This window comes from Hyalella azteca, unplaced genomic scaffold (genome assembly GCF_000764305.2).
Source record: "Hyalella azteca isolate HAZT.00-mixed unplaced genomic scaffold, Hazt_2.0.2 contig710, whole genome shotgun sequence".
NCBI classification, from domain to species: domain Eukaryota; kingdom Metazoa; phylum Arthropoda; class Malacostraca; order Amphipoda; family Hyalellidae; genus Hyalella; species Hyalella azteca.
Window position 1 is genome coordinate 200,010 of NW_025931047.1, and position 21,924 is coordinate 221,933.

The 21,924-nt window shown below is 38.7% G+C and overlaps 1 protein-coding gene across 1 annotated transcript in view; it reads right to left on the reverse strand.

The window, feature by feature from the left end:
* LOC108675645 overlaps nt 1–21,924 on the reverse strand; it is a 54,968-nt gene that overhangs the window by 21,813 nt on the left and 11,231 nt on the right. The window contains exons 2-3 of the mRNA XM_018163673.2: nt 4,013–5,846; nt 2,891–3,072 (exon numbers count right to left, since the gene is read on the reverse strand). Of these exons, the coding sequence (XP_018019162.2) occupies nt 2,891–3,072; nt 4,013–5,846 (2,016 nt within the window). The remainder of the gene's footprint in view (nt 1–2,890; nt 3,073–4,012; nt 5,847–21,924) is intronic.

Sequence of the window (21,924 nt, forward strand, 5' to 3'; positions counted from 1 at the left end):
TTGTAGTGTTGTCTAAATAACGAAATAATAATGCTGTATTGTCCAAATAATGACGCACTTTCCGCTCGTAACACTGTCATGCCATTATAGTGGACCAAAGTAGGTCAGGATGACTCACATAAGACGAAAGAGGTCATCATTGTTTGTATAAAGCATCACATAGTTGCCTGAGTGAGCGGTTAGTAGGTGCTTAGCTGGAATGTGTATGAGTGGATTGCTTCTATGATATAAAAGCTATCAACTGCAAATAAGGCATAATTTTAATACAGAGAAAAAATATTCAAATAAATACTGCTCTTAATGATGAATAAAATACGTTGCATGAACTACTTTATATCAAATCGAATGGAATAACCTTAATATAAATTGTCCGATTGCCACTTGGATTTCATTGTCCTACAATAAATTGCTTATTTAAATTCAAGGAAAATTCTGCGCGATACCTAAAACAGCAGGCACATTAATATTATTGCTAAATCAAATGATTTAAAAAATAATCATTATGTACTGCCTGATGAATTTCCGACACTCAAGAAACTTTTGATAGCAGAAGACCCTAGCGTCCTGCACTCAGAAACAGGAAAAGGTCATAATGTGACACACTTTCATTCCTACAGCCCAAGTAGACAGAAGAATTAGCTCTTAATTTCTCTTATGTCGAGAAGAGATTATCTTAACGTCTGGTATAAAACTTCGAGGGCACAATACAAACTTTCCTAGGTATCAATATAAGTATATTTATAAGTACAAGTATACATAATATATACATAATTCAGGCAATACTGCGTCGATTTTCGTGAAATTCCCCGACGGCGATGAATTTTGCGTCGCACTGTATCGCACTTGATTACTTTACGTCTAGTTGCGCGAGAAAGAAAAGATGCACGCAAATCCGCGACATGCTTTCTACGCCAACCTCGTTAGGTTAGGGTTAGAGTTGGGCGTGTAAAAAAACTTTTAATGCAATTACTATGATAATTCAATTGAGGTTTTTATATTTAATAACCCATTGAAATTGTCAACCAATCAAAGTCACGGTATTGCAAATTATTACTAGTATATATGTAAAGCTGTGTTTAGTTAAAATTGGATTAGAAGAATTACAAGTAGAAGTAGTAGAAGAAATGAGTGTGTGTGCGAATAGGCCAGTCTGCTCTGAGTCAGATTTGTGAAAGATAGATGGGAGTGATTGCAGGAGTGAAAACAGCAATATCTGTAAGAATACTATTCGGGAACTTGCCTACACCTGCAGTAGTTTGTACAGGAGTACCAGAAGGTGCAAAAGCTGTACATGTAGGAGCACGATTAGAAGTAGAAGTATGAGAACAAATAGGAGTAGTAGTAGGATTAATGAGACTCGTATAGTACTGTATTCAATAGTAGCGCAGGCTGGGCCACCGCCCGTCATGGGCCCCTGGGGGAGGATCTACAATGCGGCCTCAGACGCCCCACACGATTACCGTGATGTTGGGGGGTGAGGGGAGATGTGGGGAGTGAGGGGAGTGAGGGGAGTGAGGGGATTGTGGGGAAGGGTTGGAAGCAAATGAAGTGAGAGGGAAGGTTGGGAGCGAAAGGAGTGAGGGAATAGTTTAGAAAGAGAGTGGGACTTTGGAATGTGAGGAATGGAGTTAGGAGTGGGGAGGACGAATGAAGAGATTTATAGATGTGGAATGGGGAATAAATGAAAAAATATAACTCAGTACTCACTGCAGTGAGTGACAGAGAGCGCATTTTCTCGTCGACGAAAACGTGAAGTCATGGACAGACGGACGGACATGACAGACACAATAGCGCCTTTTTTCCATGAATGAGAAAATGCGCTAAAAAGGACGCTGGTATTAACGAGATGGTAGGAGGAGTGAGATGAGTTAGCGGGATGAGGGGGAGTAGGATGAAGCGAGGAAAGTGGGGAAATGTGAGGGAGGTTGGGGCAGCGCGGTGGAAATTTTCGATTATGTTAGTTGGGGATACCAAAAGTTCGCGTTGCGGGGACGTGTATTCTGCCAAGCATGTGACGTTGAAATAATGTAAATAAAAGTTTTCCAACGAAAGAATCAATCAAATGGCGTTGTTTTAACATTATTTGTCTTCAGGTATGTTCTGTAGATGAGCGCAGCTGATAGCCGCGTGGGTTAAGGTTCTTAGGTCAGGTATTATTTGCTCTGAAAATTATGAGCAATTGGGTCGTTGTAAAAATTGGTAAATAAAATAAATGGGGAAATTTGTTAATGTGAATGAATAAATGAAAATTTTGGAGAATAATTAAATCAGAAATAGAGACCATACTACTAGGTCATTCGCAAATTAAGATGATGTCCGGGATTAGAAAAGAAATCAGGTTACAAATTTTTGAATAAATTCGCCTGAAATGATAGAATCGGGAATGAAGAAAATGACGTATGAAAGAAGGATTCATATTTAACAGCATAAATCCTTCCCCCTTTCAAAAATTTTAAAAATTTTCGTTCCAGAAATCGATTAATAATTTCGACCCTAAAATTAATTAATACTTAAATCCATGGCCATTTTTACATCTGTGGTTGAAAACTTTCCAGATTTTCGCCCCTTTCGAAATGCAATAAGTCAATCGGAGATTAGAATTCCCCTTAAATGCAATAACTCAACCGTAAATCGGGAATTCACTCATATTCAACGCCACCCTGACATCAAGATTCATCTTAATTAACTTTATTCACCTTCACCTAACATTAATTACCATACGTTACCTCCGAAATCAAGATTCACCGCCGCCTCAAGTCGGGAAATCGGGATTACGCGCAATTGCAACGTCAACCGGAAGTTGGTATTATACTTGCATGCAAGAATTCAATAGTGAAGCAGAATTCCTTCTAAACTCAACAAGTCTACAGTAAATATAGATTCCACTGACCTGTGTGGATGTAGGTATGTTTCTTCATGTCGCTCTTCTGGTGGAAGCGCTTGCCGCAATACTGGCAGGGGTAAGGCCTGGTGTCGGAGTGGATGAGTAAGTGGGTGGATAAGGTGGAAGATCTCTTGAAACATTTGCCGCACTGCTTGCAGGAGAACACTTTCTCTGCGCTGTGAACCGCTCTGCTAAAGAGGTAAGTAATCTTTTAGTTATACCTCAGCCATCATTTGCTTATACTAACCGCTCTCATAGAGATATTATTTATTAGGTCTTCCCTTCGTTATCACTTTAGTGGTGTCTTAATTATGTGAACCGCTCTGCTGGAGAGGTTAGCAATCTTTTAGTTATCCGTTAGCCATCATTTGGTAATATTAACTGCTCTGATAGAGATTTTATTTATTTCTAAGTTATTCCTTAGTTATCACTCTAGTTTTCCCTTAATTGTGTGAACCGCTCTGCTGGAGAGGTTATATACCATTTAGTTATCACCTAATTATCCCTTAGTTATCCATTTAGTTATTCATCAGTTATCAGGACTGCTCTGCTAGAAAGGTTAGTTATCAATTCAGCTATCAGTTATTTCTCCAAATCTCTAGTCTGTTAGGTTAGTTAAAACCCTCTTGCTAACTTTACATGATTGATGATGTAGGAGTCTACCAAATAATTAAATGTTTTACCACGCAAAAATTATCTACTCTCTGAATTGTACTTTGTGTACTCCAAATATTTCTAGCCCCCTTTATTGACATTTATGTTGGTAAATCATATTGCTCAGAGGTAAATTCCATAATGTTCTCTAACTTATTACAAATTATTTCTAAACTAGTGATAATGAAAATTGTCTTTCGTTTCGGAGCAAATGAAAGCAACGACGTTAAGTATTTTTTCAGCCAAAATGTGTTTAAAATAAGCAAAACGGCAGTTTTAAAGAGCAAAACCGTAAGGTGCTCCTCAAATTTACTACAAGTTCAAGTAACGTTTTCTAATGCACTAAGTTCGGTTGTTAATGAAACCATTTTCAAGTTATTAGCTAACAGTCCTACGAGAACATATCAGCATTATCAAAGCACTTCGAGCAAAGAACATTTTATTTAAGGCTTGGAAGTTTAACTGGGAACTTGCCTGTGTTGCGTAAGGCTGATCTCGTGGCCGAAGGTCTTGTTGCACATCTCGCAAGCGAAGGGTCTTTTGCCGTTGTGGGATCGTCTGGAATGGACTTCCAGACCATGTGGGGTGGAGAACATCTTCTCGCACTTGATACAGGAGTACACGTCACCCCCACCCAAGGCAAGGGGTTTGATTAGTGACCCATCTAAGGCAAACCCATCCATTTGGAAATGGCTTCCATCGAAAGCTAAATGGCCCCCTTCCATACGAAAAGGGGGTAGTGGACATTGTGATAAAGACCAGGGGAATATCCGATGTGGTTCACCCATTGGACCACACAAAGAAGAACCGAAATGACTAGTTAGTGAACTGGATAAGGAATTTCCAAGGTGTGTAGATAACGAACTCCCAAGCTGACCCGACAAAGAGTTGGTTAGCTGGTTGGTCAGCTGACTTGCGTTGAGATTCGAAAGGCTTTGTAAACTTCCCAATGTTGATATTGATGGGAAGCTTCCTGACAACGGATGTGGTAAGTTTGGTAAACTAGAGAGGTTGATGTTTGCTATGTTAGTGATATTAGTAATATTATTACCAATGTTAGAGAGGTGCCATGGAAAATGCTGCATTGAATGGTGATGCAGACCTTCTTGGGAGGTGGAAGATTGTGCAGTAGATGTTAACATTGGAGGTGGGGTTGTGGATGTAGAAACTGATGTAGACATCATCGTCTGCAAAGAATCGTCTAAAGAAGCTGACATTGACGATTGGGATGCTTCTGTTTCCATAGCGTTTCGTTTGGAGTTTTCGTTTTCTGAAGTGAGTGATGACAATTCTTTTTTCGAAGTATTCGGACTTGGTGGATATAATCCAAAACCTAAAGGCCTATGTAAATTCATAAATGCTTCACGGTTACTGGAATTCAAACACAAATGTGGCATGAATGTCCGAGAAAGAGGCGAAAACTGATGTACCGGAGACATTTTTGGAGAGGATTCCCTAGAATTAGTCGAAGACTTACTACCTACTTGATTTCCATTTTCTGTGGTTTCTTGTGAAGTCTGAAAAATTGGATTATCGGATGCGATTCGACTGAGATCCTGTCGATCAGGATGTAGTCTGGGGTCTGATAGTAGAGGTTGAAAAGCTCCTGTGTGGCGTGAAGACAAACTGAATAAAGATTCGTGGTTAAATGGTAGTCGTAGAGGAAAAGAAATTTTGTCTTGTGAAATTTCATGTTTTGGCAAGACTGAGGTTGGTGAAAACATGCATTTGGGAGACGGGGAATGTGTGCTATCTTTTTCCCCATCGTAATTTTTGGAGTCAAGATGCCCCTTTGGATGTGGTCCCCCAACATCTATGTCTGAATTAGCTTCTTCGTTGTCATCTTGATCCATCCTATTGCTTAGCATATCATCATCAGCATATCGGTTTGTATACTTGTTCGTCGATTCATTCGTGCCTTCTACATCTATTGCTTCTTTGGTCTCGTCATCTTCTTGTCCATTTTTCCATTCTCTCTCATCGTCATCTCTATCTTCAGCCATGGAATGATGCCACCCTTTGTTTTCAATTCGAGTTTCATCAAGTTGGTTTCTGAATGTCCGCTCTTTCGAAAAGTCTGCAGGCCGGAAACTGCCGAAGTTTAAATCGATTGATGCATCTTTTGTCGGGTTGCCATTTTGATCGCTGCCGTTTCGGTGCTCGTTTTTGTTGTCGTGGTTTTTCTCGTGGTTGTTGTTGCCAACAAGGGAAGAGATGGTAAAACAGGATGGAGTTCGGCGCTCTCGGGTGACGCCATGAGAGTCCCAGAGTGGACGAGGTTTGCTCGACCAAAAATCTTGTGGTTGTTCTGCGAAGAGAAGAGGTAGAATTTAAATGTCATACTGATTCATGGTTGACAAACCTGTAAAGATAGGAGCTGGGAAAATACTGAGAAATAAATCACCAAATTACTTTGGTGAGTACTGAACTCTGTAATGAAATGAAACTAACAAAATTACTATACTCAAACCCACCACCCCAAATTTCTGTGATGGGGGTTTCTACCTCTGTGAAGAAAAGAAAGGGAATTAACAATCCCTACCAAATTAAATAGGTGGGAGTTAAAAAATCTGCAAAGAAATTCAATGAAATCCCCTATTAGCCTTAAACGCGGTAGGAGTTAACAATACCTATTATCGGGCTGCAGGCGAAGTCAACACTAGTGTTTCATCGAGTAAGCAGATTCATAAAATTTGAAGAAAATTTGATATTTTCAGTCGAGTTGAGATACCGTATTTTGCTAGCCACGTTAAATTAAAATATTTTTTTGAACGGCTTTCAGTCGTTACAAATTCCAACGCGTGATGCCTATTTTATATAATGTTTCTACTAATTACATTTACGTCGTGTACCGCAGATAAATCTAATCGAACATAATAAAAAACTGAAATTTTGTCGTTTCAGGCTATTAATGCAGTACAATTGAACATAACTGAGGGACGGAGACGAACGAATATAAATTCAAAATGACAAATAAAATGAATGCTCTTGATTCGAATCAATGTTTCGATTGTTGAATGTGTTGAATAAATAAATTATACTTTAAAATGTTACTGTATAATTGAAACTAAAGATACGGTTAACCATGAATTTAGACGATTTATTTATAAATGAAATTTGTATATAATTAAACAAAAATCTAGATCATTACTCACTGCAGTGAGTGACAGAGAGTGCATTTTCTCGTGCTCTCTCACCACCGAAATCACGGACGGACGGACAGACATGTCGAGCACAATTAATAACACCTTTTTTCCATAAATGAGAAAATGTGCTAAAAATAATGATTTGACAGCCTAAACAATGAAATGCATCTCGAAATCCAGTCAATCCTAATGGCAATGAGATTTATAGTCATTCGATCCATAAGGACGTTTTTTTTCTTCCTGGGGATTTTTCATCGGTGATAGCAATCCCCATGGAAGAACTGCTCCTAAGGATTATTCCTTGAGGATAGCTGACCGTGAAATCCTAACGGAGGATTTCCTCATCGAGATTACTCCACAAGGATTACAAACTATGTAATTCTTATAAAGATTTAAACATAGGGAATTATCTATGGGGATTGTAGAAATGTAATCCTCACTCAAAGGAATTAATCCTAGGGATCATCAAGTCCCTCATATGAACCTAAATAAAATTTGTTATTCAGCGTACATTTGTGATTTAACTATACTAAATTTATCTTCCATGAGATCGAAAATTATATATTGGTTCAATAATGAATGGTGGAAGTAATTTAACCGAAATGATAAATAGAATGACGGCAATTTAATAGGTTATTCAAATAATAAACAAATATTTTATGCAATTCAATTTGAATCAACTTTACAAATTTTTAAAAGGCGACATATTTAGGAAGAAACATTCCCTGCAACGCAAAAAAAACATTGAAAATTTTTACGTAGAAAATTGGATTGTTGATAATACAAGTACATATATTGAAGTCATTCATACTTTTTTCCGTATTACTGTGTTGAAGAACTTGTTCTTGTTTCATTTATGAACGGAAAGAAAAAAATTACTTAGGAAGTGTAAATAAAATAGAAAAAATGTATTCTAGCAAGAGAAACAAAAATTAGCAAATGAAGTTTCTGCAAGCCACGCCCCAGGAGCTGTTAAATCCAGCAAATCCACTGGCAGCTTCCATCAAAGTAATGAATCAGAGAGACATGGATCGCGTAATCCACAAAGATCCTTCGATCCTCAGCTTTGATGTGTAATCCAAGCCAGGGTGCCGCCTTGGATAAACACTCCACGGGATGTACGCCCTTTTTGGGACAGTGTTGCGTTGTAGTTTACGATCAGAAAAATTAGTGAGTCGCATTGTCCAAGCAGTGACACACTTTAACTGCACGTAGCACTGATACGTCATTTTGCCGGTTAAAACCGAGCCTGGATGACCCACTTAGGTGCAAGAATTTTGTCCCTATTAGGACAGTTTCAATCATTTTTTGAGATATTATTTCAAATAATATTTTTTATATAATAATATAATATTATATTAAAAATTTAATTATTATAAAATTCCTGAATATGGGTAGAAAAAATAATTGTGAAATAACCGTGAAAAATCAGTCAGACTGGCGTTCTAGTGACCGGCTGCCCTATTAAAATACATAATTTCACCGTTTTTTCCAAATTTGTTACGACTTTCCTGTGTTAAATTTGCAAAAAACTGTGAAATTGTGTTTTTTCATGTGCCTACCGGCCACTGAATTTTGAACAGTTTAATATTCATCACTATATTCCAATATTACATGAGGAATGTTTAATAATATTTGTCTAAAATTTTCATTATGTTTGTAATTGCTTGGCTCCTGTGTGTCTATAGTTTCCAGTTTCATTATAACGTTCGATATTCTTTCATAAAAAAAGTATAGTACATATCATCATCATATTAAATGTATTTTATGAAGAATGTAACATCCATTTCATATTCATTCTCTTCATGTGCATTTTTCGTCCTGAATTTTCAATTTCCATTTATTGGAATACTTATAATATATTAACTAATATTTCATTATATAAAATATCAGCTTGAGACTACGGTAACGAAACGTCAGGTGGCTTTTCTCGTATGCAGCATTCACATAAATTAGTGAGACTTGTTCCACTTGTTGATGCACTTGTAGCTCTTGAGTGGGTCATCCTGATCTTGGGCTGACCAATAGGCATTTCCATCTAGGATATGTCTAATAAATAGGCATATACATCAATATAGGCATATACATCAATATAGGCATATACATCAGTATGCCTATATATAGGCATATCCATCAATGCTCATGTCGCACTCTGCTCATGATTTGGCAAGTAAAGGTTGCCTCTATTTCGATAATATCAGTCTTTCATTTTAATGGGTGTAGAATTTTCCTTGAATTAAATCTTATAGATGTAATAGCCGTATATTACATTGATAATAATAATCAATATCACTGTTAGAAAAATTACCGCTAACGGTATTACCGGCGTTTCAGTGGCCGGTCGGCACGTGAAAAGAAACACCGTTTCACCGTTTTTATTCCAATTTAACACCAGAAATCCGTACAACATCTGATAAAAACGGCGAAACAGTTTATTTGCACGGGGCGACCGGTCACTAGAATGCCGTTGGGACCGTTTTTTTTCAGCGTTTTTTCCAACAGTGTATTATAGCTAAATATTATAATAATTCTTTAGTTTAATCTATGTTGAACTATTATTGCTTGCTAATTATTATAAATTAAAAGTCAGATGTTTGAAATGAAACAGTTTAATTTCTTGATTTCGATCGGTGTTATATAATTTTAATTTTCCAGTCCTAGCCTTTGGATTTCCGAAGAAAAATGATGAATTTTTGTGGCAACTCAATGTTCGTTTTACAGGGAAAAAATGCAGTGGGCTGAGTTTTGGTCGCAATCATTCCACTTGTTGCAAGATTGCCACTATCCTTGCAACAATCAACGTACAACTGCTGGCCATAAAGCCTGATGTGGCGTAGCTTGCCTGCTGTGGCATGTCACGCCGTAAGTGGCATGCCTGCTGTGGCATGTCACGCCGTAAGTGGCATGCTGGCCTGGAAGGCATTTAGTTAAATCAGGTAAGAGCCGCTGACGCGTGTGGCTGCTCACCCACGTGGCACGCGAGCACGCGCCACACACGCGAGAGTCCGCATGGCGTGGGCAGATATTGAGTAAAATTGATTGAAAACAATTATATATTAATAAAATTAATTCATTTAATTAAGTCATGAAAAATGTTTAATATTTACCGATTATTTTACATTTACCAATTATTCAATATTTACCGATTTTTTAATATATATTCCGATTTTTTAATATGTACCGATTATTTAATATTTACCAATTATTTTTTATTTATGCAGACAATCGGTGTTACCATATGTACGACATTTGGAAAAGATTTAGTACCCAATCAAAATTTGGGGACCGCCGGGACGCCTGTCGGAGACTACTTCTGTCTTGCTCCGAATGGACCATCATGATCCCTTCCCTCAAGAACGGAGCCTTAAACAATTCCGCACTATCACATTATCAGCCGTAGGCCACCACGCAGATCACATATGTTGAATAAGATCAATCAGCCTAAAGATAAACAGCCTGCAATAGAATAGCATGGAACCTCTGCCGATACGCGATAAAATTTTTTAGACTACTCGGACTGAGTGTTTCAAAACATTACAGTAAAATTGATTCTCACCAATTACCTATCCGTATTCATCCTTTTCATCAAATCAGCCTACGGTCGAACGGCCTGACGGTTGATTTTGGAACAGAACGATGCTTTTCGAAACCTGACCTTAGATGCCGTGAACTAAAAATTACGCAATTTAACGATGCCACCGAAGTCATATTTGAACCGCGGCCTGTTGGTGCACGGCAGGTTTTATGCAATTCCCTAAATGTTTTAGGGAATTGCACTAAATGTTTTAATAATGCTTAACATATATAATTTTTTTTCATTTCCTCTATCGGTGTTGCCATATGTGCGGAATTTATTCCGGCGTTGCTATCCATCGTGTGGCCATTAGCACATTCCAGAGGGTCGTCCCTCGGACGTGGGAATGAGGGAAACAATCATCCAAATGATTGCCGGGAATGACGAGCATTCCTGATGACCGCGTCATCGTCACGCCTGCGAATGATTGTCATCGTCGCAATCATCGGCATAATCATTCACCTGGTCCTCCATTATTATTTGATCATAATAATTAATTTAAATAATCATTATGCCATTTCCCCAACCTATCCCCATCTCCCCGCTTATGGGGTGGGGGGAGTGTGGTGGAGTGAGGTCCAGAATGTGGGGTTTGGGGGAATGGGGAATGTGGATTAGATGGAAGTAGGGATTTGGGGTGTGGGATTCCCCCATCAAGGGGAATTAAATTCTGCCTTTCGGTGTAAATTGTTGTATTCTTGGATTATTTAGCTACAATAATTTAAATTTCAGGTAATTTATATATTTTAACGAAGGTTTGAAATCAGAATTTATGATAAACGAAGCCTGAAATCGAAAAGATTGATTTTGAAAAGAACTTGAGCATTACGTTTTCAATATTGACCAATGAGGCTAAATAGAACACGTGGATTATATTATAAAATTCGTTTTTCGATAACTGATATCATTATTAATTAATATCGTGTTCATTCCTTCGTTTAATGGAAGTGGGATGCTCAAGATCATTAGCCTAATAATATATTTGGTGGCGTTGTCTCTGCAGTGTTGTATATATGATCGTTAATTATGCCCTGACACCTCATTGACATTACCCTCAATACCTCTTCTCTCTTCTTCCCTCACTTCCCTCACTCCCTCCCTTCTTCCTTCTCTCACTCCCTTCACTCATCCTCCCCTCTCTCTTCTCACTTCCCTCTCTCCTTTCCTTCAGCTCACTCCCCACTCCTTCCTTATTCCCCTCACTCCCCTCACTCCCCTCACTCCCCTCGCTTCCCTCACTCCCCTCACTCCCCTCGCTTCCCTCACTCCCCTCACTCCCCTCACTCCCCTCGCTCCCCTCGCCCTAAGATGGTAATCATGAGCCAAGCGAGAGATCAATTGTCGAGCGGCGTTGTGGTGGTGGTGGTGGTGGTGGTGGTGGTGGTGGTGGTGGTGTTAGTGGTAGCAGTACTCACCTATTTTAAGGTATCAGCTAAGTAATTCATCATTACCGAGCGTTTTCCAAAGTGAAGATGGATGAATAAGCTCCTTTTCAATTTTTTGCAAGATTTTATTGTACTTCATTTAACTTAACGAGCTGCTAAATAAACCTTCACCTTTGTAGTTACAAAGTCCTGAAAATAATAGTCAAACGACCAAAAAATTTCGACTAGAATGTCAATAATTTGTACGTTGTTGTCTTGGAGTCGTAAAATGAGAATGATAGACCAATATTATTGATATATTTATATGATATAATATTGATTTATATTAATATACTTGGTTAATGTTATCCAAAGAAGTGCTGCCATTTTCGACGTTAAAGTGAAATTTTTTTAAACCAACTTTAACAAGTACAAACTTTACAAACCTTCAATAATATAACTTTATAATCCCTGTATGTTATTAAACAGAAGCTCAGGTTCAATAAAAAGATTTAATTTTATACTCGCGACGTATTTGGTTTTAGAAAAGGTTGTTTATTTAATTTATAGTACGATGTGTTGTTTCTTATTTGTAAATTTTGGTTTTTTTATTTGTTGTTCGAATTTTACGTTAATAGATCGTGATCTCATGATGCGACTTTTGCACTGAGCGTGGAGCTGGGCTCCCAAACTCACTAATTTTAAATACGTCGATGTATTGAGATTCAAAATGAAATAGAATTATTTTTTATAAGATTTTTTATTAATGAAAGAACTTTAAAGTCTCATGCATCAAAAATCAGCTAGTTTTGTATATCGCCCTGGCCAATGTAAAGCGTTTCACTTATCAAATAGTCACTACGAAAAATGGATCATAATAGGTCTGGATGACCTATTATGATGACTTAACCGTACAAATAGCGAAACACTTTTTTGGCTCATTTACCCATTTTTTAATCACTTACTTTGTTAGTCTTACTGGCCTATTACCCGCCCTTCACGTATCAGGTATGAACACTGTTCGTGTAGTAATGTCCAAATCATGACATCAGTTATATTATCACATAAATATAAGATCATATAAAATCTAATCAGTGCAGCAGTTGAAATTCTTTTATTAATCCCAAAAATATAATTAATCTAACTCATCATTTGAATGAATGTTTATTCATTAAACGTGAGCTCGAATTTTCGTTTTGATGGTAGCGTTCAATTGCTGCGTAAGAAAATTACTGAAAATTTGTGATTATTTGAGAAATTTTGTGATCGCGAATTTTTAGCAGTGTAGTGAGATAGGATTCAAGACGTCCATCCTGTACATGAAAATTAAGATCTAGTACATTGATGTACACTAAAGACATATATAGATTGTCATTTATGCTTTGAATGCATTCAACTAAGCTGTCTCTGTTGCCATACGTACGCAATAATCAACATGTCCAGTGTTGCCATACGTACGAAATAATCAACATGTCCAGTGTTGCCATACGTACGAAATAATCAACATGTCCAGTGTTGCCATACGTACGCAATAATCAACATGGTCCAGTGTTGCCATACAGCCCCAAGGGATAAAAACTCTCCCCCAGTGTTGCCATATGGCGGTCACTTTATCCGCGGGTGTGGACTGCGCATTTTGCCGGACAAAGTCACCGGCGCGGATGATTTAAGCCGCTCAGCCGCCGCAAAGAAGCCGTCTTGCAAGATCAGCCGTCCAGCCGGATATGGAGCCGGCAGCCGGATATTGCTTATGTTGGGGCATGTGGGACGCCATGTTGCTTATGTTGTCATGTGAAGCGCCATGTTAAGGTTTTTAGGGTAAGGCGGAGTGCTATGTTGCCTATGTTGAGTCATATGGTACTTACTTAACGTTTGCGGATCAGGGGTCATACTTTCAAAGAAAGTTAAGTGAACGTAAGTATATACGCTTTATTTTCTTGCCTATGATTGGTGGATTTGGCTTGACAGACCGTCAATGATTGGCTGATGAACTTACGATCTCTTAACTTTTTTTGAAAGTATAGGCCCTGGCTGATGAGTCATGTTGGTGTGTAATGTCCCTCCAAATTTCCTCCATCATCCCCATAGCCATCCCACCTATTAACCCTCCCCATTTCCCACCATTCCTTCAATTCCCCCTCCCCATTCCCCACCATTTCTCCTATTCCCCCTCCCCATTCCCTACCATCCCTCCTATCCACCTCCCCATTCCCCACCATCCCTCCTACTCCATCCCCTCCATCCCCCTTGGTCCCTCAGAATTAATGGGCCCGAGTTAAGGTGCGTTAATGGGTCGCTTTAGGTCACCATTAATCAGAGGGAAAAATAAGGATTAATCAGAGGGCAGCGATAATCACCGCGTGCATTGATCACCCCTGCCAGGGGGAGGGGAGATAAACGGGGGAGTGAGGGGAGTGAGGGGAGTGAGGGGAGTGAGGGGAGTGAGGGAGTGAGGGAGTGAGGGGAGTGAGGGGAGAGGAATCGTAATTGCCAGTATTCGTCGTAATCGCCAGTATGCGTCGTAATCGCCAGTATGCGTCGTAATCGCCAGTATGCGTAGTAATCGCCAGTATGCGTAGTAATCGACAGTATGCGTCGTAATCGCCAGTATGCGTAGTAATCGACAGTATGCGACGTAATCGACAGTATGCGACGTAATCGCCAGTATGCGACGTAATCGCCAGTATGCGTCGTAATCGCGAGTCTGCGTCGTAATCACCAGTATACGTAGTAATCACGGCATGGACAGTTACACTTAATTTATTTTTTCAAGAGTTTTTTTAAAAATAAATTTCCAAAAATGGGCCATAGCTTCTCATTTACTAATAAAAACCTGAACTCATAAATAAATTTCTGCTTGATGTATCCAATGACATCCACCGACATCCGCTGACATCCACTGATATCCACCGACATTTACCCTCAGATTTATTCAGCATTGAGGACAGTGTCACGACCCCCCCCCCGCCCCCCCAGTGGGGGAGGCCAGTGGGGAAATCATCGAGTGTCTCGAATCCCGGGGCTGATTTGTATACATGTTGCTCATACAGCTGTGTGGTGCTGTGTGGTGCTGTGTGGTGCTGTGTGGGGCTGTGTGGTGCTGTGTGGTGCTGTGTGGTGCTGTGTAGGATTGCGTGCTAAAAGAGCGTAGTTTAGTAAGTCCGTATTTGGTTTCCGTGACAAAATCGAAAATTTAAAAGCTACGAAGTTCAGTATTTAATAAGACCTTTTTCAAATCCCAAAATATATTCGTTAAAATCTGCATCATACGTAGAAATATCGGCGTTGAAGAATGGCGGGTTGGGTTGGCCTGTCGCTGATTCATATAAAGATATTGACTTGTCTCTTGGAGATATGGAGCTGGCCTTTTGACCAGATCTACTTTAACTGAATTGGACGATAAGTGGCTGCTTAAAATAATATGATATATTGTATTATATATACATACCTTATATATTATAAAACATGTACAATATATCTAAATAATAAAATATAATATAATAGAATATAATAGAATAGAAGTGTCGGCAATATAATATAATATAATATAATATAATATAATATAATATAATATAATATAATATAACATAATAGAATATAATATAATATAACATAATATAACAATCTTTCGAAGTGGGAGATTATCCTATTTTAGATCTATACCCGTGCATAGAACGCAATGAATCTTGAACACAATCTGACTGTCGTTGTCAACATGAAATCTCAACACCGGCACTCAACTTGCTACCGAGTTCAACTTCAACTAATACATGGTTACATAAATTGGTAAACATTACCAAAATTAAACATTATTTTCATGATCGATTACAAATAAATCGGGTCTAAGAGCATAAGCCACTCGTTGATGTGCGAAATGTTGCGTACTGTGCGCTTAAATATTATTCACAAATATTTTTTAATATGATTACAAAGATCTAATTGGCGGCAATAATGCTTTAAAAATACAATAAAAATCGTTCATTCACGAGGAAAATTAATTTGCACTGAGAAAATGAAGAGCCTACGAAATTGTCAGGAAATACATTCAAAAACATATATATGAATTTTCTTCAAATTATTTGATTTGATTAACACAGCGTTGACGGTAAATTTCGGTCACATTTCTGTCACATCTCTCAGATAATAATGATTTTCGTAATTATGATGAGAATTAGTTAGTAAGTTAAGAGGATAAAACATATGTGTGGAATTAGCTGAGGGTAGAGTGAGGGTGGAGTGAGGGTAGAGTGAGAGTAGAGTGAGAGTAGAGTGAGGGTAGAGTGAGGGTAGAGTGAGGGTAGAGTGAGGGTAGAGTGAGGGTAGAGTGAGGGTATAGTGAGGGTACAGTTAGGGTAGAGTGAGGGTGGAGTGAGGGTACAGTTAGGGTAGAGTGAGGGTGGAGTGAGGGTAGAGTGAGAGTAGAGTGAGGGTAGAGTGAGGGTAGAGTGAGGGTAGAGTGAGGGTAGAGTGAGGGTACAGTTAGGGTAGAGTGAGGGTGGAGTGAGGGTAGAGTGAGAGTAGAGTGAGGGTAGAGTGAGGGCAGAGTGAGGGTTGAGTGAGGGTGGAGTGAGGGTAGAGTGAGAGTAGAGTGAGGGTAGAGTGGGGTAGAGTGAGGGTAGAGCAATTTGAGCAAAGGTCATACGTCGAGTATGTAGTTAGACTGAGGGTTAAAAAGAGGGTAAGTGTGCTGGAGGGTAAGGGTTAATATATGCACCCTTGGACAAAGGGAGAATATGTTAGGTAATGCCGTGAAATAATGGTCGGGTGAGAGGAGTGAGGGGAGTGAGGGAAGTGAGGGGAGTGGGGGAGTAAGGGGAGTGAGGGGAGTGAGGGAGATTAATATTTTTAGGATTAATAATAATACCATACGTGCAAGCGTAACGATTAAGTTCGAATCTTCCGATCTTATTAAAATGATTAGGTTACATGTAGAGAAATACAAAAAAATAAAAACCCGTCAAAATTCCAGTATTTGATAAACCACCTTATCCAGAAAAAATAACGCTTCAACCTCATACACTTCAACGCAACAATTCTCCACAATATCAACGTAATTATTCTTCACATTATAATAGCAATGATAACCCTAAGTTATGCTGTGTCCTGCTGCGGTATAATCACATCGGTATTCACGCTGCGTTCACAGCGATGTAGGTGATGATACGGGCGTGATGATGGCATCATCAACCGCCCCCATCCTTCATCACGTCATCAAATTGCCGAGCTAGTTGGGATTCCTTAAACTGGCAATCACCATAAAGTCGTAAATCAATTTTTGGTGTCGTGAATTTATGGTTGCAATCACCATAATCTTCTTAATCAATTTACACCGTCAAGAATTTAAGGTTGCAGTCATAATTATGTTCTTAAATAACTTTTGGCGTCGTGAATTTAAAGTTGCAATCCCAATTCTGTTGCGGACCATTTCGTGCTTTTCAGCGCAACTGTTGTCTAAGGCAGGATTAATTGAATATATTATATTATAGTCGCATCAGGTTTCATTCTTTTGCTTCATAATCCCAGATGACACGGTTTCTGGAAAGAAACCAGTACAAATACAAAATTTTATACAAAAACAAAAGGTTATTGATTATATAAACAATATTCACATATAATAAAGTAATTACAATGGCTTTCTAAACGACAAAGAAATATTCAAACAAGAGAACTAGGCTTACCAAAATTCGTTCCTGATAGTTCTGTCTTTACTCTGCAGCTGACAAGTGACTAATGTGCGGAAATGTTCCGCAAGACCACGGAATTAAGCTACTACTCTAAAGCAAATGTTGCGTTCACAACATATGTTCTTAATTAAATTTTTGCGTAACGAATTTAAGGTTGAAATCACCATAATCTTGAATAAATGTTAGAGTGGTAAGTTTAGGGTTGCAATGACCGTAATGGTGCTAAATAATTTTTAACAGCGAAGGCTTATAAGATGGCATCACTAAACGTTGTAACTTGACATTTTCAGCACGAAAAACTCTAGGTTTCATTCAACGTACGGATGAAAATTCGTATTTTTAGCATAAAGAAGTTAAGACAGCAATTCCTGTCGGGTTGAAATAAAAGTTTTGTGTCACGAATATAAGATGTAAATCTCCGATCCAATGTAAAAAATGTTCATCAAATTTCCTGAAACGAATGCGATACTCCATTTAAAATAAATTTGAACGAATAATCTTCAAGAGCCCAAGATAAATCTGATGTTGGTTAATTTGGCGTTAACATCTGAAAAGATACGTCAAATAATCCCGCTTTCTTTTTATTCGGTGCAAAGAAAAATGTCGTTGGTAACGAAAATGATTGATTCGGAGCGAGTCGGCATTTTCGTCTTAAATTGCAGATCATTTGAGAAATTGTCTCCGCATATTATTATTATTTTTTTTGTATTGCGTTCGGTAATCTTTTCATTGATAATCTAATATTGCGTAGAAGTGTTACTGTTTTTGTTAATATTTTCTATACTAACTCCTTTTCTAAAAAATTATTGACATGATAATAAAATAATATAAGCTAATATTGTATAGAGCTCAAACTACACCAGAAATACATTACTGTCACCGTGGATAAGAAATGGTTAAGTCTGGAAGTTAAGTAACGCTGATGTGGTGAATTAACAATCAATTTACGCCCATGCCACAATTAATATTATCTCCACGAGATATCGACGGTTTCATCGTACGTATTACGACATCTTCCACTAACACAGAAAAATTGTTTCTGTTAAAAAATTTTCTCTCATGATATTCTTCCGGGCAGGAGTGCAACTTTTAATTTATGAAGAAGATAAGACGGTGGTAATACGGCGTATATAGAAAATTTTGGTGATACGGCAGAAGAAAGGAGGAGGTAATACGGCGGATCAAAGGCGGTGGTAAAACGGCTTTTTAAAAATGGAGTTGATACGGTGGATGATAGGCGGAGGTAATACGGAATTTAGATGGTGGTGGTAATACGGCATATAAAAAATAGCGGTGCATGATACGGCGGATGAAAGGCGGAGGTAATACGGCGGGTGAAAGGCGGTGGTAATACGGCGGATGAAAGGAGGAGGTAATACGGCGGATCAAAGGCAGTGGTAACACGGCATTTTAAAAATGGAGTTGATACGGCGGATGAAAGGCGGTGGTAATAAGGATGATGAAAGTTGCTGGTAATACGGCTGATAGGAGATGGTGGTAATACGGCAATTAAAGACGATGGTAATACGGAGGATGAAAGGCACTTACAAGGCGGAAAATGTAAGCACCAGTGGTATTAGTGTGGATTTAAAGCGTTGGTCAATTCATAGTGTATGAGATCATGAATACAAACAAAAATAAGGCCATGAATAAGACAATGAATACACCCATGTATAAGGCCATGAATAAGACAATAAGCAAGACCATGAATAAGACAATAAGTGAGACCATGAATAAGACAATAAGCAAGACCATGAATAAGACAATAAGTGAGAATGAATAAGACAATAAGTAAGGCCATGAATAAGACAATAAGTGAGACCATGAATAAGGCCATGAATGCCGCCCTCATTTCGACCGTGACGCCGTGGGCCCACAGCTGCTCTGTGGGGTGAATTTAATCTACTGAACCTTAACTGCTGGGGAGTGAGTGGGGTGAGGGGGGTGAGGGGGGTGAGTGGGGTGGGTTGGATAAGTGATTTTTATTAGTGGGGAGATGTGAGGTAAGTTTAGGGAGCCTGTGCAAGTGGAATAAATGGGATATGAAGAATATAATCAAAATGTGACGTATGGAAAGAAGGGAGAATTTGACAAGATAACTAGTGTGAAGGATAAGTATGGAGAGCGCGTTTACGTAGGCAGAATAAGTGAGATAAGTATATCTCCTACCAGGTGACAGCGAGCACGTTCCTACATTAAACATCAAAAAATTGATTATCGCTATACTATCGGTTGAGATAAGTTTTGCTTTTCCAAGTTCAAAATACTTTATAATTAATGATATCAAATGAGGGAATATCGTCATACATGCAGTAATAACGGATATTGTATTTATTTGATATTTTATTTTTTCATTTTTATTGCCGGCTCTTTTGTGTGTAGAGAAATGATATGTTGCATATAAGCTAATCGTATGCACATGTTTACCTTTCGATTATGTTACTGCTACGAGTCGCGGGATCTAGGGGTTGAGTCACGGTGTTGAGATGGCTCATATCTTGGCACTCGAGTCATTTTAAGAGACCTAATTGAGGTATTGCAATTATTAATTCCATTAAATGACAGAAGTTAATCCACCACCGTGATGGTTGGATGTTTTCAATGACATTATATTTGAACATGCTGCTAAATTCAAGTGAGACGCCGCTGAAAGAAACTTCTTTTATCCATAACGAACGATTGTTCAGCTCAGGGTAATGGCTACGTGAAAGTGCTCGATAAATATTGAAGGTTCATAATGTGACCATTACTCCAAATTTGACAGAGGTTCAATTCGAAATATTTTCTCCATCAATATTCTTGCGTGAAATGATGAATTTATATCAATCTATGATTTCGAAATGTTAGGTGTGCAATACCTTCACCACTTCGTGTCAATATTTTTCTCTGCCCTAATCTAAAACCTTTTGCAGAGGAAAAATACCGGTACCACTCTATATTAGAAATTTAGACTTAAGCTCTAAATAATTGTCTGGTGTTATAAGCATATTTCCAATAAATAATTAGATCTCACTATCGGAGTCTCAAATGCATTTTTGAAACGCAAATTACCAGAAAAAAACACATATTTCGAGCAGGACATGGTAAAGATTAGAATGAAAGAAGCTCCAAGCAGGTATGAATGTCTGTGTACGTACTCGACTCGCTCGCTGCGCTTTAGAGATGCCGAGTGAAGCCACGTCAACGTGGCTTCAGATAAAGGCGGCAACTTGGGAATATTATGAATATAATAATACACCGAGAAGCGATCTATACAATTTATATTTAATGAAACAATATATCACTCTCATATGTTTGCTGAATTTCAAACGCATCAAGTTGGCGCATTCGAAAAATTAGTAACAAATTTACGCATCATATCGGGTGAATATGAAAAATTTGATTAGCCATCTTCTGTTAGAAAAATGTTATTTTTAAACAAAATTTTTCGTTGTTCCTTGGTCAATTTATATTAAGAGCAGTCTGATATATGCCCGTTGGCTTAACTTTAGCCTGAAAATTTTATGAACACATTTTCTCTGTGTGTCAGTTTTACTCGTGCCAACCGAATTCACGCTTAATTTTACCAATTTTACTTGAATCAATATATTGCGAGCCATGCACACAGAACGATGTCATGGTTCCGCGTTGATCTCGAATTACTCGCAACCAAATAACTCTTTTCGAACGTTGGATAAATTTCAGTGCCAAATTCCTTCGTGCACAGCCTAATTTGGGCAAACGGTTACGGTGGCTTACAAAAAATTTGCCTGCAATGCGGCAAAAATGATTATTACCCTATAAATCATCGATGATGCATAGATGACTGCCGCCTATTCTCACCACCCTCTCGATTTATTGGTGTTCAACTGTCAATTTTTGATGGATGTGGATGGACCGTTACTCCTCCTTTAATCTACCATCGCTACCTAAAATTATCGATGTTCCACCCTTAATTTTTATTAATGTCTTATCGTCGAACTTTCTCATAAAATAGAAAAAGCATCAGCTGCAACGACAAAAGCAGATACTTCAGCAACAGTAGCAACAATAGCAACAGTAGCCAAAGCAGGAGCAACAGTAACAGCAAAAACTGCAGTAACAGCAACACACAAACATCAACAACAACAGCAACAAAAACAGCAAAAGGTAACAGTACCAGCAACAGCACCAACAGTCGTCTCGCAGGGTCGCCTCAATAATGCATGAGCGTCGGCGCCGCTTTTAAGCAAGTCGGTTTTTGGGGACCACGAGTGGCGAGTGTGGAGAGTGTGGCGTGCGTGGCAAGTGTGGCGTATGCGGAGTATGTGACGTATGTGACGAGTGTGATAAGTGTGGCGGGTGGGCGAGTGTGGCGTATGTGGCTTATGTGACGTATGTGGCGTATGTGGTGTATGTGACGAGTGTGATAAGTGTGGCGAGTGTAGCATGAGTGGCAAGTGTTGCGTGTCTGTTGCGAGTGTTGCGTCTGTGTCGTGTATGGCTTATAGCGACTTTCTCGTGTGGCACGTATTGCGTGATGCTGCGAGCGTAAACGGACATTTTGCTGATGATGAAGAAAACGGCAATGAAGGCTCCACTCGAATTCCCTGTAGCCCCACTCTATCTTCACTCTCGTCACTACGTGGCTCTACTCTAA